At 40.7% G+C, this 16,036-nt stretch overlaps 1 protein-coding gene across 3 annotated transcripts in view; it reads right to left on the bottom strand.

Annotated features, from left to right (window-relative positions):
• Window positions 1-16,036, bottom strand: part of KDM5A (lysine demethylase 5A) — a 101,661-nt gene that overhangs the window by 71,925 nt on the left and 13,700 nt on the right. For 2 of the 3 annotated variants that reach the window (XM_024733169.1, XM_024733167.1), the window contains exons 5-10: window positions 15,689-15,823; window positions 9,229-9,334; window positions 7,973-8,064; window positions 7,205-7,363; window positions 5,672-5,791; window positions 4,811-4,969 (exon numbers count right to left, since the gene is read on the bottom strand). In XM_024733169.1, coding sequence (XP_024588937.1) covers window positions 4,811-4,969; window positions 5,672-5,791; window positions 7,205-7,363; window positions 7,973-8,064; window positions 9,229-9,334; window positions 15,689-15,823 — 771 coding nt within the window. The remainder of the gene's footprint in view (window positions 1-4,810; window positions 4,970-5,671; window positions 5,792-7,204; window positions 7,364-7,972; window positions 8,065-9,228; window positions 9,335-15,688; window positions 15,824-16,036) is intronic. The other variant, XM_024733168.1, reaches the window with a different exon arrangement.

Here is a 16,036-nt window from a genome sequence, read left to right as displayed (position 1 = left end):
CTAAGATGTTATTTGCCTTTTTCGCTCTCATTCTTGCAGAAACGTAGTGTGAGTTTTCCAGAGCGTACGTGATGTGATATTGCAACAGACTGAATGCAAAAACAGGTAAGAGAATCCAACCGCCTTCTATTAGAAGGCTGATAACTGTTGAACCTGGATGCCAGGTAGGGAGGGAGGGAAGTTCATTACTATGTTTAGTTTTATACATTTGAAAGTTTCGATAATACAGAGTTAAAAATAAAACCCTCAAATTAAGAGGTTAAATAGCCAGTGACAAAGCTGAAGGGAGAATCTGTGAACCAGAAGACTGATTTGAGGATATCATCCATAATGAGGCACAGAGATAAGGAAATTATAAAAGTGTAGCTAAGAGTTACAGAGGATAGAAGAAATTCCAACAAAGGTTTAACTAGGAATCCCAATACGGAATAATAAAAGAGATATGATTCCTACCCTCAATAGGCTTTTAAAAAAAAAAAAAGCAGTTTTCAAAAATACTACTCAATATATTTTTTAGTTGGCTGAACAAATACTGAAACTAGGTGAAGAGACCAGGCCTACATACAAAAAGTTCCAAGATGAGACAATATATATTAAACTCCAAACACAGATAAATTAGTAAATTATATAGTTCTTCAGAGGACAACAAAATAGTCATCATCATGAGTCTGGATCAATAAGAAAACTTGGTAGAAAAGGAAAAACCTGGGTTGATCTTGGAAGACTAGGTAAGATTTGAAGGTAAATGACAAGAGACAGAATATACTGGTCTGGCTGGTAAAGAGGCAGAGTGGAATGGTCATACTCAGAAAAGCAGGAAATAAGACCAGAAAAGAAGACTGGATCTTTAATCTTAAATTTCAGACTAAGAAGCTTGGATGATATCCTATATTCAAAAGGGAAATAAAACAGATTTTGAAAAGTGAAACAATATGATAAACATCTTAAATATTTTTATATTTATCTTAAAATTTTTGATTATGGAAAATTTCAAACTAAAATAGACAGAACTGCAAAATGAACTCCCCAAGACCCACCAATCTTAACATTTTAACTGAAAGCAATGCATGAGAGAGACTGCAGAGAGTGGCAGTGTTCAGAAAAGCTACTTTAAACAGAGCAAGCCTAAGACAGCTACCCTTCAAAAGGCCCGCTTCGGGGCTTCCCTAGTGGCGCAGTGGTTAAGAATCTGCCTGCCAATGCAGGAGACACGGATTCGAGCCCTGGTTCAGGAAGATCCCACATGCTGCGGAACAACTAAGCCCGTGCGCCACAACCACTGAAGCCCACGCACCTAGAGAGCCCGTGCTCCCAACAAGCAAAGCCACCACAATGAGAAGCCTGCATGCCACAACGAAGGTAGCCCCCACTCGCTGCAACCAGAGAAAAGCCCACGTGCCGCAACGAAGACCCAACGCAGCCAAAAATAAAAAATAAATAAATAAATTTATTTTAAGAAAAAGGCCCGTTTCAAGTTCGGCCCCTGGCTGGCATCTGGAAAGCTGCACGGTAAACAGTTCGTGACACTGACACAGGGTGGGTCGCAGTGCTGTACAGTGTGGTTTATGCACGCCCAATCTCCTTCTGGGGGTCTGGAATTTTGCTATGTGTTAGGCAGAAGGTGCCTATGTCACCAGCCGCTTATAAGAACCCTGAGCTCTGGGTCCCTAATGAGCCTCCCTGGTGGGCGATGCTTCACACATGGTGTCAGTCTGATGCTGGAGTACCTAAGTGCATCCTGTGTGACTCCAGGGAGAGAGGGCTCTTGAATGCTTCCAACTGGCTACCTCCAGACTTTGACCACACATCTTGTTTTCCCTTTGCTGATTTTACTTTATATCCTTTCACTGTAATAAGTCACAGTCATGAGTTCCCAGCGAACCTGAGCAGCTCTGGGGAACCCCCAACACAAGTGATCACTATGTAAGACCACGGCAATTATCCCAACATGACATGACAGGACGGAGACAAGGACGGTGGTAGTGGGACTGAAAAGAGGCCAATCCCACAGAAAATAATGAAAAATAAATTAACAGGATTTATTCAGTGATTTACGACACAGAGAGGATAAGATGAAAAAAATGTTTCCAAGGTTTCAAGTTCTATGCCTATTTTTATTCCTCAGAAGCCCTGTTTGTAGAGCACTTGTATTTATAAGACAAATGTATTAACTTCAGAAGTACTTTTCCACTAAACTATGATACCAGAGAAGCATGCTATCAGATGCCAAGAAACTAACTCATACAGAAGTTCAACATGCATGCACAATTCCTGGGGAAAAGATGGCAGGTATCTACTTTTCTAAGAGTAACTTCCAGAGAAGAGTAACAAACTGACAGAAAACATAAGCATAAAAAATACAGAGATTTTATATACACTGTCTAATTAGTCCTTAAAATCCTTTTGTACAAATGGGTTCTCTCACTCCACCGTACAACATAAAAACAGAATCCTGAGTAAAACGTTACTGCTTATGAAATAAACAGCAAATCGATGACCCAGACTAGAAAAAAGAGCTGTATCCCTGTCTCTTCATGCTATGCTGATGTCTTTAAAGCCCAAATTTCTCCACATTTTGTTTTTGTTTTTTTTTTTCCTGTACGTGGACCTCTCACTGTTGTGGCCTCTCCCACTGTGGAGCACAGGCTCTGGACGCGCAGGCTCAGCGGCCATGGCTCACGGGCACAGCCTCTCCGCGGCATGTGGGATCCTCCCAGACCGGGGCACGAACCCGCGTCCCCGGCATCGGCAGGCGGACTCTAAACCACTGCACCACCAGGGAAGCCCTCCACATTCTTATATGAAGGTGAATGGAGCAAAAGCAAAAACAGATGAATATTCATACAGAATTCAAACATTTAGAAGGATTAATATCTATATTGTTTACTTAGGGTTGACATTTAACCACATTTAAAGTAATCTTTAAAAACTCTGTGACCGGGCTTCCCTGGTGGCGCAGTGGTTGAGAGTCCGCCTGCCGATGCAGGGGACATGGGTTCGTGTCTCGGTCCGGGAAGATCCCACATGCCGCGGAGCAGCTGGGCCAGTGAGCCATGGCCGCCGAGCCTGCGTGTCCGGAGCCTGTGCTCCGCAACGGGAGAGGCCACAACAGTAAGAGGCCCGCGTACCTCAAAAACACATATATAAAAAATTTTAAAAATAAAAACTCTGCGACCTTATCTCTTAAGATTAGAAGATATAAATATCTGTTCAAGAGCAACTTAAAAATTCAAAACCAAAATGAAATTCAGAAAAAGTTAAAAGCTGTAAAACAAAGCCTCTTCCCAATAAGTAGGTAATTGCCTACCATTTGCCAATGGAAGGGTATGCAGAAACTAAGGTTGATGCATTTCTTTATACTTCTACAAAGCAGGTTTTAATTCAGTGACATTGAACATGTACACATTTCAACACTGAACTGTTCCTATAAAATTTATCTGTATAGGGTTTCCCTGGTGGCACAGTGGTTAAGAATCCGCCTGCCAGTGCAGGGGACACGGATTTGAGCCCTGGTCCAGGAAGATCCCACATGCCACAGGGCAACTTAGCCCACAGCCGCAACTACTGAGCCTGTGTCCTAGAGTCCTCAAGCTGCACTACTGAGCCCAAGTGCTGCAACTACTGAAGCCCACGCGCCTAGAGCCCATACTCTGCAACAAGAGAAGGCACCACAATGAGAAGCCAGCGCACCGCAACAAAGAGTAGCCCCCAGCAACTAGAAAAGCCCACGCGGAGCAACAAAGACCCAACGCAGCTAACTAGCTAGCTAGCTAGCTAGATAAATAGGCAGACAGACAGACAGACAAATAAATAAATAAGTCAGCCTTCAGACTAGATTTTTAAAAAAGCAAGATTCAATCATATGCTGCCTATAAGAGACACACACCAGATTCCAAAATACAAACAGCTTCAAAGTAAAAGAATGGAAAAGATATGCCATGTCAATGGTAGCCATAAGAGACCTAGAGTGGCCATATTTTTAATTGTATATCCTTCTCCACTATGTAACTTTTTTTTTTGACCATGTGTTAACTCTTTTAATAGGAGATAAAACTCTCAATTACTGCCAATTACAAAGGTAAAGAAAAGGTGACAAGGACCAAAGTAAAGAGAAAAAGAAATAAATGATCATCTTAATTCAGGTTTACACACAGAGGTCATCTCCTAGGTGACAGTACTTCATTACCTGTGACAGTTTAAATGCATATTTGAAAACCTACCTGCCCAGGTGTTAAAGGAAAATTAATTGTGGACCTACCAGTAAAATGTAATTTTTAAAAAAAATCTTGTCACTTGCTAGATTTCCAAACAGAAAGAGCTAGGCAAAATCTTAACTAAAGTTAAAGTTTTAAACCAATTTAACGGGTTTTAAAATGCAAAGTTAAGGGCTTCCCTGGTGGCACAGTGGTTTAGAGTCCACCTCCCCACCTGCAAGGGACGCAGGCTCGTGCCCCGGTCCGGGGGGATCCCACATGCCGCGGAGTGGCTGGGTCCGTGAGCCATGGCCGCTGAGCCTGCGCATCCGGAGCCTGTGCTCCGCGACGGAAGAGGCCACAAGAAGTGAGAGGCCCATGTACGGCAAAAAAAAAAAAAAAAAAAAAATTGATAAAATGCAAAGTTAAATAATATTTAATGGTACTTTGAACTTATTGTTTTCAAAACTGAAGATTCTTTTTACTGTCCAAATTCTACATATTTAATATTTTAAATGAACGTGGTCCCTTAAGATTAAAGAAAGGCAGTTTTCTACTACGTAAAGGCTGAATCAGCTTCAGGGTAAGAAATCTGGATACTACTATGTGCTCTGCACCTCTTCTTCTGGCAGCATCTTTCTCCGACCATCCTTTACAGGAAATCCACTTCCAAAGTCTTTTGAGGAGATGTCAGCTCCATACTCTACGATAACATCTTCTTCAATGCTGCTCACCAGCCGCCAGAATTCCTTCTCCACTAGTTCTGTGGGAACCATCTACACAGGGAAAACAAAGATTACAGATTACCAACTCTCTATAACCATAACCCACTATGACATAATACACAGGTCAAGTGAACAAAAGCCCATGAAAAAACAGAAAACCTTCTCAATTCCCAGAGCTGAAAAGACTGCAGTCCTAGCTTTTCTGACTGACGACGGGAAAAAGCTAAAGACAACTTACATGTTCAGAAAAACATAATGAATTTGAACTGCCTTCTTCTGCAAGCTGCTTTCCAACTAAGAAGGATAAAGATGACCCAGGACATAAGGAAGGAAAAGGAAATACAAAACTCAAGGCTGAATTTTAACAGCTTTGGCAAATTATTTCGAAAGGGATTTTTTTAAAGCCCAAGATCCCCCAGGGAAAGAAGCAAACTTCATACTACAAATAACTAAACCACAGCAGCAACTGCCGCACCCTCCGTGCCTGCCTGTAGAGGACAGCACTCCCAGAGCGCTGCAGAACAAGTGCAAGGTCGAAGTCGGTTTCTCTACAGTGCACACTGCCACGACAGAGGGTAAAAGAAACAAAATCAGATCCCAGGCCCCTAATCTTCAGATCTGGTGTTCTATCATCTTTTTTATGCTGTCCCTGCTTTCTACAAAATAATGAAAGTTTTTAAAAAGCAACGCAAAAGCTTTGGAATCAGACAAATTTTTATATTCCCCAAAGTGACCTAAAAGATAGATACTCACATGAACTGGCATGTTGAAATAGTCAGACTTAAAATTATCTGCCATCTCTCCAAAGCTCTGAAGTGTATACTCTCGTACAGCTTGTTCAAATCCAAAGGCTTCTCTAGGTTTATTACATTCCTGGGAAGAAAAAATATCTAAGATTAACTTACTGAAACTGAACTGAAGGACGCATTAAGGCCCTCAGGTACTACCTTCTTTGATCATTTCCCTAGGTGAAGCAAATCCAGTCAACTCTAGACCGCAAAACAAGTATTAATGTGGAATCAGGAAATAATGTTCTTAAACTTCAACTGCATTTTCACACCTTCCAGTAGGAAGGTGGCAATGAGACAGCTTTGGGCTTTGGAGTTGTCATTAAGCTTTGGCACCAAGACAAACACCTGGAGGACTACCAACCTGGAATCAAGCCCAGGGATGTCTATTACTCTCAGTGGAAAAAATAAATGTTCATGGAGGGAGGAAAGGTAAAGGACAAAGGGATATTCACCGGGTTGCTAGGATAATTAGCTAGAAAAATGATTTTTTTTTCATACTATCAACCACCATGACCAATTTCTTAACACAAATACTGACTTCGAATACAACTGAATCATCTAACCTTGACAATAATAAATAAAAAATAATTCAAGGGACTTCCCTGGTAGCACAAGTGGTTAAGAATCCGCCTGCCAATACAGGGGACATGGGTTCGATCCCTGGTCCGGGAAGATCCCACATGCCACATGGCAACTAAGCCTGTGCGCCACAACTACTGAGCCTGCACTCTAGAGCCCATGAGCCACAACAGCTGAGCCCGCAAGCCACAACTACTGAAGCCCATGTGCCTAGAGCCCGTGCTCCACAACAAGAGAAGCCACCGCAATGAGAAGGCTGTGCACCACAATGAAGAGTAGCCCCCGCTCGCCGCAACTAGAGAAAAGCCCGCGTGCAGCAACAAAGACCCAACACAGCCATAAATAAATAAATAATTCAAAGGCCATAAATATCCATCTTTGACTACATCTAGATATACCATCTCTTTCCCTCCAATGTCCTATCACATTTTGTTAAAATAAGTAAACAGACCAGACATTTCATGATAATGACATCATTATAATCTTTCAATAACAATTTAGTACAATCAAGTCAAAATTTAAACAAGTTAATAGATACCACCAGTTTATTTGGTAGCATGAAAACTGGATGCATAAATCCTAAGTTCTAGAGCTTCATGTCTGATTTTTACTTTTTAAAAAAAAGAAAAAAGAAATAACCTACAGACCTTCTTCATTTTTATTGTTTTCCAAGAATATGAATATTCTGAGCAAAGTCTGCAGCAATAAGCAGAATTATCTAACCAACAGTCAGAAAAAGACCCTTTAAAAAACAAACTGTTACATTTCTAGTCACTATCACTCTTTAAAAATCCTGGAGATTTCAAACACTGAAGAACAAAGAGACAGGAGAAGAAGCTTCACGGAATGTGTTCACTATACATGTGTAAGTGTGTGTTACTGTTCTTAATTCAAAAAGGTAAGGTTAGGCTTATACCTCAGCGACACATTTAGGACACCTCCAGTCTCCTTTGGGCACATCAGGTAGTGGGGGAATTAAACAAAATGTATGATAGCTGTCATCACATCCATCACACAACAGCAATTTATCTTCATTATTTCCCCGACCACAAAACATACAAACGTAAAGATCAACCTGTTAAAAAAACAAAAGTTTATTTTCTGTAATAAGTAATATTAAATTTTTACCACGAACACCTTAACTGAAACAAACAAAATAACGTACACTAAAAAGTAAACATAACTTAAATCCTTAATATTTATTTTAAATAACTGTATTTAAATACTTTGTATAAAACTTCCTAAATTTCCTCAGAGCTTCTACAAGCAAATTAATAAAAGCATATCAAGGTATGAGAATAAAGGAAGACTACACTACAAATCTAGGGTACTTGAAAGTCAATTTATATAAATAAAATATACCACATCACCCTTTCTATACACAAATACTCTTTATTTGTAGAGGGCTGAATACCGAGCATTAATACAGCTAAGGATTTACAGTTTCACTTCATCCTCTCACTCACTCACTTACAAGGTATAAGACTCAGGGAACAGTCTGTGTATATGGGACAAAGCAAAGTTAGTATTATATAAACCAAAGCTGCAAGTTCAGACGCACCATCAAGTCTTACAGCTAAATAAACTAATAACTAGATAACATACTAAGATATGGCAAGGTAAAAAGTGCAAAACTAAAATAAAAATAAATCCTTTCCCTCCTGACACATCTCAGAACACTTACAAAGTTAACAGAGAGAGTTCCTTTCCGTTGTCTCATTTGCATGTTAAATGCGTCTGACCTGTTGGTAACTTTTCGTCTTCGGGAGACCTCATCTTGAAATAAAAATAGTTATATAATAATAATAGTAAAAACTAATGTTGAGAGCTTACCATGGACCAGACACTATTTTAGATTATTTAAATTAGTTAAAATCTCACAACACTATGAGGTAGATAAACTATTATCCCCCACTGAAGATAAAGAATCTGAAGCACAGAGAAGCTAGATAACTTGCCCAAAATCACACAGCCAGTCAGTGGCAGACTTGGGACTCTAGTCCAGGCAATCAAGCTCCAGAGAGCGTAACTACTAATTCTACACTTGCCCATATGTAGTACTTATCAGGGGCTAATCTGGGACTAGCTTTGAGATCACTGCCAGCTAATACAATTACAAACAGAAAAAAGATAAAGCCCTTAATCTTTTAAAAGAGCAACAGTAAACATTATAATGTATCTAGAAGTCCTATCACACTGAATGCTTTGAGAGTGATGGAAGAATATTACCTGATTATCCAGAGTTCAACCCACAATCTGAATAAAGACTTAGTCATATCATAAAATGCACAGTAATCGATATGACTTGTGATTATAGCAATTCACTAAATTCTTATACAGTAAAAACATATCCAACACAACTCTGTTAAATTGAGCTTTAAAACTAACATGCACATAGAACTGTGAAACTTGATCTCCGCATTAGCAATTTTACTCACAAAAGCTTCTAACATGCTAAGCTGAGTACTAGGCATTCTTTAAACAGGTTACTTAAATGAAGTATAATATGCAAAGGCGATTAAAGAAAAATATCAAAATTATGGTTAGAATCTAAATCATTAGCTCTCCCCAGTATATTTTGATACTAAAGGTCAGAGAAATCCTCTATTTCTCTTTAAATTTAAAAATAATAAGCTTTAGATCACCAGGTGAGAGCCATTAATTTTGCAATTCTCTTATAAACTAGCCTTTAGAAACTACAATTTCTGTGTCATGTGTTAGACATGGAGGAGGAACTTTCTCTCTTCCAAAATATTACAAAAATTCAACATAATATGGCTCCTCACACCTTAAGATTATCTGTCACTAAAAAGGTGATCTGTCTAGGAACTATGTTGCCTAAGAAAATCCCAAGGCAGACTACGATCGAGTATCATATGAATCTTGTTATAACCATATTGTTGTACCTTATTTCTTTTCGTGACCAAATAACAGATTTACCTTCTTTATCTTTTACTCCCATTGCCAAGCCCACAACCTTAGGCCCAGCCCCAAAAATCCGAAGTTTCTTCAGTTCCGTGTTTCTATTCACTTCTCCAGATTCTGACTAAAAAAAAATAAACTCACATTAGTCTAATTACTGTGATTCATAAATTTATTTTCTTACCCAAGAAAAGTCTCAAGATCCAATTCAAAATGAAGGAAAATTTTAATTTTTCTAAATCCACTTGCTGCCTCATTGCTGAAGTCACCAAAGCGCTCTGCAACAGCCAGATTCCTTTCCACAAAAGAAAATCTACCTTTCATAAAAGCATAGCTGTCAATTAGGTTCTGTCCAGAGACAGACACTACTGGTAATTACTGGTGTAACAGTGGAAATAACTCGATAGAAATGCCCACTTCTAACTTGCTAATGGACACCCATCTTTGATTAGGGCAATTATGCCCATCCCAGGAGATGAACAGTGACTGTCCTAAGTCAATCACGCCAATGCCATTCCTCTTTGTTGGCGATCACCTAGCTACGGGTGGGAATGCTATCGTGTTCTAGCCAGTGAGACATAAGGAAGGCCTACTGGAAACCTCTGGGAAAGATTTTCATCTTCTAATAAAAGAGGAAGCATCTCAAAGAGTAAGTCCTTTTCACCCAACTTCCTTCCCCACTGCTACAAGACTCAGTCTGATGGAAGCACAGCGCTGGACACTACAGCAGCCACAATGCAATTAAGAGGAGATATATATATCACCCGTACACTGAAGAAGGCCAGGCAGGAAGATGCAAAGAGCCTGGCCCTTGATGACAATGTCAAGTAGCTATACGAATCCTAGAACTACTTATCTCTGAAAATCTAATGTGGAAAATGTGTCCGCATGTGAAAACTGTGTTGTCAATGTTTAAGCTACTGTCATTTGGCATTCTAGTACTTGAGGATGACATCATGACAGACACCAGTGTTACACCTTGAATTTAGATAATCTCTGAATGCAGGGTAATAACCAAAATTTACTTAAAATATACTTAGTCGACAAGAATAAAAATAAACCAGGATAAAATACAGACTACTTTATAAGTCTATGGCGACCTAACAGCAGACAGACACAGGCAGCCTGGACTACTAAAAGAGCATATAAGAACCAAACCAACCAAAATGGCATTTCAAAATGTATCTTTAAACTTTGGTAGGCTGATATTAACCTACAGTCAGTCCAATGAAAAACATTAACACTACACATTCTCTTTTTTTTTTTTTGCAGTATACGGGCCTCTCACTGCTGTGGCCTCTCCCGCTGCGGAGCACAGGCTCCGGACACGCAGGCTCAGCGGCCATGGCTCACGGGCCCAGCTGCTCCATGGCATGTGGGACCCCCCCCAGACCAGGGCACGAACCCGCGTCCCCTGCATCGGCAGGCGGACTCCCAACCACTGCGCCACCAGGGAAGCCCCTAACACTACACATTCTTTACCACTGTTAAAGCAAAGTACATAGTAATAAAAGCTAACATAGTGAGTATATAGTATATGCCATATCAAAGTATTCTAGTCAATTAATCCTTACAACCACCTTTTCAGACAGACAATAAAATCCCCAAAAGTGGAAATAATATGACAACATTCTCTGATCTTACTGGCATAAAGCTAGAAATAACATCAAAAATCAAAAGGCCCGGGCTTCCCAGGTGGTGCAGTGGTTGAGAGTCCGCCTGTCGATGCAGGGGACACGGGTTCGTGCCCCGGTCCGGGAGGATCCCACATGCCGTGGAAAGGCTGGGCCTGTGAGCCATGGCCGCTGAGCCTGCGCATCCGGAGCCTGTGCTCCGCAACGGGAGAGGCCACAACAGTGAGAGGCCCGTGTACCGCCAAAAAAAAAAAAAAAAAAAATCAAAAGGCCCTTCCACCTGGAATTTTTTCTCTGTATATACATATATCACATGTATCATATATCAGAATCTCTGGAACAAAGGAAAGAAGTAATCACAGGAAATTCTATAGTCTTAAACACAGCAATCAAAGCAGAAGAGCAGGAATAAATGAATTAAGTTCCCAACTCAAAATGCTAAGAAAACAATTACAACATAAACCAAAAGAACTTTGTGATGCTGGATTAGGACTAGAATTATCAGTATGAGCTGAAAATATAAAGTCACAATTTTAAAAAATTGATTTCCCAGCCCTGACCACCAGAAGGGGCTACAAGCAATGGTATCCCAGTAGGAACAAGCACACCTTGTGCTCAAATCTTGGCTTCTAAATACCATTTCCCACTAAAGTGAACCAGGATTCCTTGGAGAAATGACTGATTCCAGGTCTAAGTCACAGCAAGAAGACAATGGGATTCTTTGTGCTAGAAAGTAAGTGCTCAAAAACTGATGGAGAGGGCTTCCCTGGTGGTGCAGTGGTTAAGAATCCGCCTGCCAATGCAGGGGACACAGGTTTGAGCCCTGGTCTGGGAAGATCCCACATGCTGTGGAGCAACTAAGCCCGTGAGCCGCAACTACTGAGCCTGCGCGTCTAGAGTCTGTGCTCCGCAACGGGAGAGGCCACGGCAGTGAGAAGCCCGCACACTGCGATGAAGAGTAGCCCCAGCTCGCCGCAACTAGAGAAAGCCTGCGCACAGCAACGAAGACCCAACACAGCCAAAAATAAATAAATTAATTAATTAATTGAGAAACAAAAAAAAACTGATGGAGACTTGTCAAAGAACATATGAACCTCTTGAAGGGTCTCCCGTAGGCCAAATTTGGAACAATTCGAGTATCAAAAAGGAATAAAAAGTAGTAATAGGTTATAAGACATTTATCAAAAAAGTCATGCTCGGGCTTCCCTGGTGGCACAGTGGTTGAGAGTCCGCCTGCCAGTGCAGGGGACACGGGTTCGAGCCCTGGTCCGCGAAGATCCCACATGCCGCGGAGCAACTGAGCCCGTGCGCCACGACTGCCGAGCCTGCGCTCTAGAGCCCGTGCTCCGCAACGAGAGAGGCCACCGCAAAGAGAAGCCTGCGCACCGCAGTGAAGAGTGGCCCCCGCTCTCCGCAACTAGAGAAAGCCCGCGCACAGCAACGGAGACACAAAGCAGCCAAAATTAAATAAATAAAATAAAAAAATTTAAAAAAAAAAAGTCATGCTCTATAGCGAGACTAAAAAGGAGGAGGGACACTCAAGGTTGGTTCCACAGGTAATATACATTCATCAAAATTCATCAAACTGTACACTTAAGACATACACATTTTACTGTATGAAAAATAATCAAGCGTGGGAGAAGAGTTTTTTAAAGAAAAATGCTAACTAATAAACGTAGAAGAAATGACAGAACCCGAAAATCACCTGGTTTGCAACCACCAACATAATTAACTGAGGCAAGGATCATCAATGAATGTTCAAACTATTGGGTAAAACAAGTTAATGGAATAATGGAAATATTGTTATTGAAAAATAATGGAAAGTTAATGGAAAACAAGTTATTCCCACAGTCTTATAGTTTACTCTGATTACTTTTATTACAAGGAGAATAGTACATTATAACGAAGAAATGCTGGCTCAAACTTAGTGTCACCAAAAATGGGACATACTGGCATTCTAATGTATAAGTGTTAAGGGTTTGGTCATTCTTGATATAAACAAACTGCAATCTCAGCTTTCAAGGAACTCATTCTAGTGAGGTCACAGAAAAAAACAACTAAAGCAGAGTATATCAAGCAATGTGATAGAGATGGGAAAGGGAAGTAGGATAACTTTCTTAACTTCCATTTCTTGTTTGGGAAACTATTCGATGGCTGTGCTTGTCACTATCACCAAGCTAGAAAATATTTTTTAAAAAAACAGATTTAGAAAAGGTGATAATGTTTGCAACATACTGAGTTCAGCTGTGTGTGGCCACCAAGGCATACATATACACACATGCACTCAAGACCCCTGGTGAACAGGGAAGAAGCACGGATGTCATGACTTATTTAGGAGTCCTGAGAGATAGGTAGTAACAAATCACAGGGTGGAAGAGACAGTTGGGTAGAGTGAAGATAAGGAAGACTGAGAGCACTACATGAAGGGCAGAGAGAAGAGATAACAAAGATTACTGAGGAGTGGTCAGAGAGTGACGAGGGAAACGAGAAGAGAGGTGTCACAGAAGCCAAAGAAAAAGCAAATTTCAAGAAGTGCAAACATGATCAGAGATGAAGTAGGTTAAGAAATGAAAAAGGGGTCTCAGCATCTGACAATTATTAACTCTGTGGTAACTTGAATAGTGTAGTTTTAAGGAAATTATTTAGCTCAAAGTCAGATTACAGGGTTTAAAAACTGAACAGATACTGAGGAAACTGAGAAAATATAGATGATTTTCCAGGGAACTTCTTCATGAAAAGAGGCAAGGAGTAAGGAACTATCTAGGAAGAAGGCTTCTGTTTTTGAAGCCGGGAAGGATGAGTAGAAGGATTACCCTTGGAGAAAAAGGCACACTCTGCCCACAGAGATAGGTAGAGATTAAGAATGAACATCAGATAGTTTCATGTATGGGGCAAGAGGTTGAAGTTCTACCAGAAAGCCTTTACTGTCTTTCTGAAATAGAAGACTAGGAATGAGGCAGACTGGCAATATTAATTAAAGACAAACTGCAAGTTGAAGAAATTCTTAATTGCAAATCCTCAGATGGTTCTAATATCAATCTAATATCAATCAATCTGACTACAGCAACAATTACTGCAATGCGTAAAAGTATTCTGTGTAGTCCCTATTCTTACATAATGAATGGCAATCATTATATAATCTGATGAAAGGCAATCAGAAATAAGCAGGACTTTTTTTTCATGGTTTCAGAAGGAACATCAAGGGATTTCATCACAAGCTGGCAACTGATTAAATGGGCCCACCTGGGGCAACTCTTCAAAGTTGAGTCACCATGTCAAAGAGACTAGTCTTCAAGTATTTCAGGTCTTAAGACAGAATCTTCACTATATACCCAAAGACGATCAGAACTTCTGAGATCAACCATAGTAATAAAAATCACTTAACAACTAAACCAGAGTTTACTAATTTAAAATAGAGCTATTGGGACTTCCCTGGTGGTGCAGTGGTTAAGAATCCACCTGCCAATTCAAGGGACACGGGTTCGAGCCCTGGTCCGGGAAGATCCCATATGCCACAGAGCAGCTAAGCCAGTGTGCCACCGCTACTGAGCCTGCACTCTAGAGCCCGCGAGCCACAACTACTGAAACCCGCACACCCCAGAGCCCGCACGCCGCAACTACTGAAGCCCGCATGCTCTAGGGCCTGCGTGCTCCAACTACTGAGCCCAAGTGCTGCAACTACTGAAGCCCACGCGCCTAGAGCCCGTGCTCCGCAACCACAGAAGCCACCACAACGAGAAGCCCGTGCACCACAACGAAGAGTAGCCCCCGCTCGCCGCAATTAGAGAAAGCCCGCGCGCAGCAATGAAGACCCGATGCAGTCCAAAAAAATAAATAAATTTAAAAATTAAAAAAAATAAAATAGAGCGATCATTTTCCAAAAATTTCCATTAAATTCACATGCCCCATTCAAGACACCTACCTTTCTGCTATCAGAGTACCTAAGAAGCTAAATTATTAATCAGGAGGTTATTTAGCGAGCATAAACTCAGAACAAGGAAAGTAGACATGGCATGAAAGAGACATATCCCCTGAGCTACAGAAAAGCAAGATGAAGTATCATTAGCCTGCCTCTACAGTGACAGGACTCCTCACAACCCCAGATCCAGTATCTCTTGTTAATAGTGAACCCACTTTCCATGTGAACCACTTCCATCCTTAAATGTGTTTAGGACCCAGAAAAGCTGCTGTTCCAGTTCACCCATATGTTAATTTAAATGGGCCATATCTCAAGAGTCCTAAGGGCACCTCACTCTCCCCAGCCTACAGATTGTCTTTACCAAAAACCTTTAGAAACACAACTTCGAGGACCACAAAGAAATGGGAATAGGAAAAAGGTGGAGGGGAAGAGGGGCAGACAAAAAGAAATTAGGGCATTTTTCTTCCAATGTATTCATTAGGCTTTAAAATTATTCCAGGTCACAAGAACACTGTAGAAATTACACTGGAATGGTTCGGAGACTAAGAAACTTACCCACTGGTTTTTAAAGGAATGATGAGTAAAGATAAAACCACTCTTTCCTATTCTTCTCACTTATACTAACCACGAAAATAAAATATCCTAGAATTCATCAGCATGTCTATGAAATTGGCCCTACAGTATCCAGAGTCACTCTCTGAACCGCCACCCCTGTCATAGCTGTTCAAAATTAACAAAGAACTCTCTAAATCAAATCAGACTGAAGTTTACAATCCATTCCTCGTTCATCTCAAAGGTATATGGAAACGCGTCTCCGAGTTTTAAAGAACGACAGCACGTGAATGACCTCCCAGAGCCAACTAAGTGTTCTGCACAGTCAACACTCTAGAAACGCCTGTCAAAAGCGGCCCATGGAAACTGATACCTGAGACTTGACACGCCTTGTTCTCTTCGGCAGAATGTTCACTCTTGTGCCCGGCTCTGGGGGAGTTTGGACATCAGTGCCAAGAACCTCAGGCTCCACTTTTTCCTTAAGATCTAAATTAGGCATTTGTACACCCTAAAGAATTGAGAGCACAGGAAGAGGGCAGATTCACTTATAAGAAATCAGATTTGAGAATAAGGAGAAAAATAATAAATTTCTTAAAAATCCCTAAAACTACATGAAACCAGATGACAATTCTCCCACCAAACTGATCTATAGATTCAAGACAATCCCTACCAAAATCCTAGCAGGCTTTTGTTGTAGAAATTGAGAAGTGGATCCCAAAAT

This window comes from Neophocaena asiaeorientalis, unplaced genomic scaffold, assembly GCF_003031525.2.
Source record: "Neophocaena asiaeorientalis asiaeorientalis breed wild unplaced genomic scaffold, Neophocaena_asiaeorientalis_V1.1 scaffold150, whole genome shotgun sequence".
NCBI lineage: Eukaryota > Metazoa > Chordata > Mammalia > Artiodactyla > Phocoenidae > Neophocaena > Neophocaena asiaeorientalis.
Note: the sequence above shows the minus strand (reverse complement) of the source record. Positions and strands in the feature narration are given on the sequence as shown.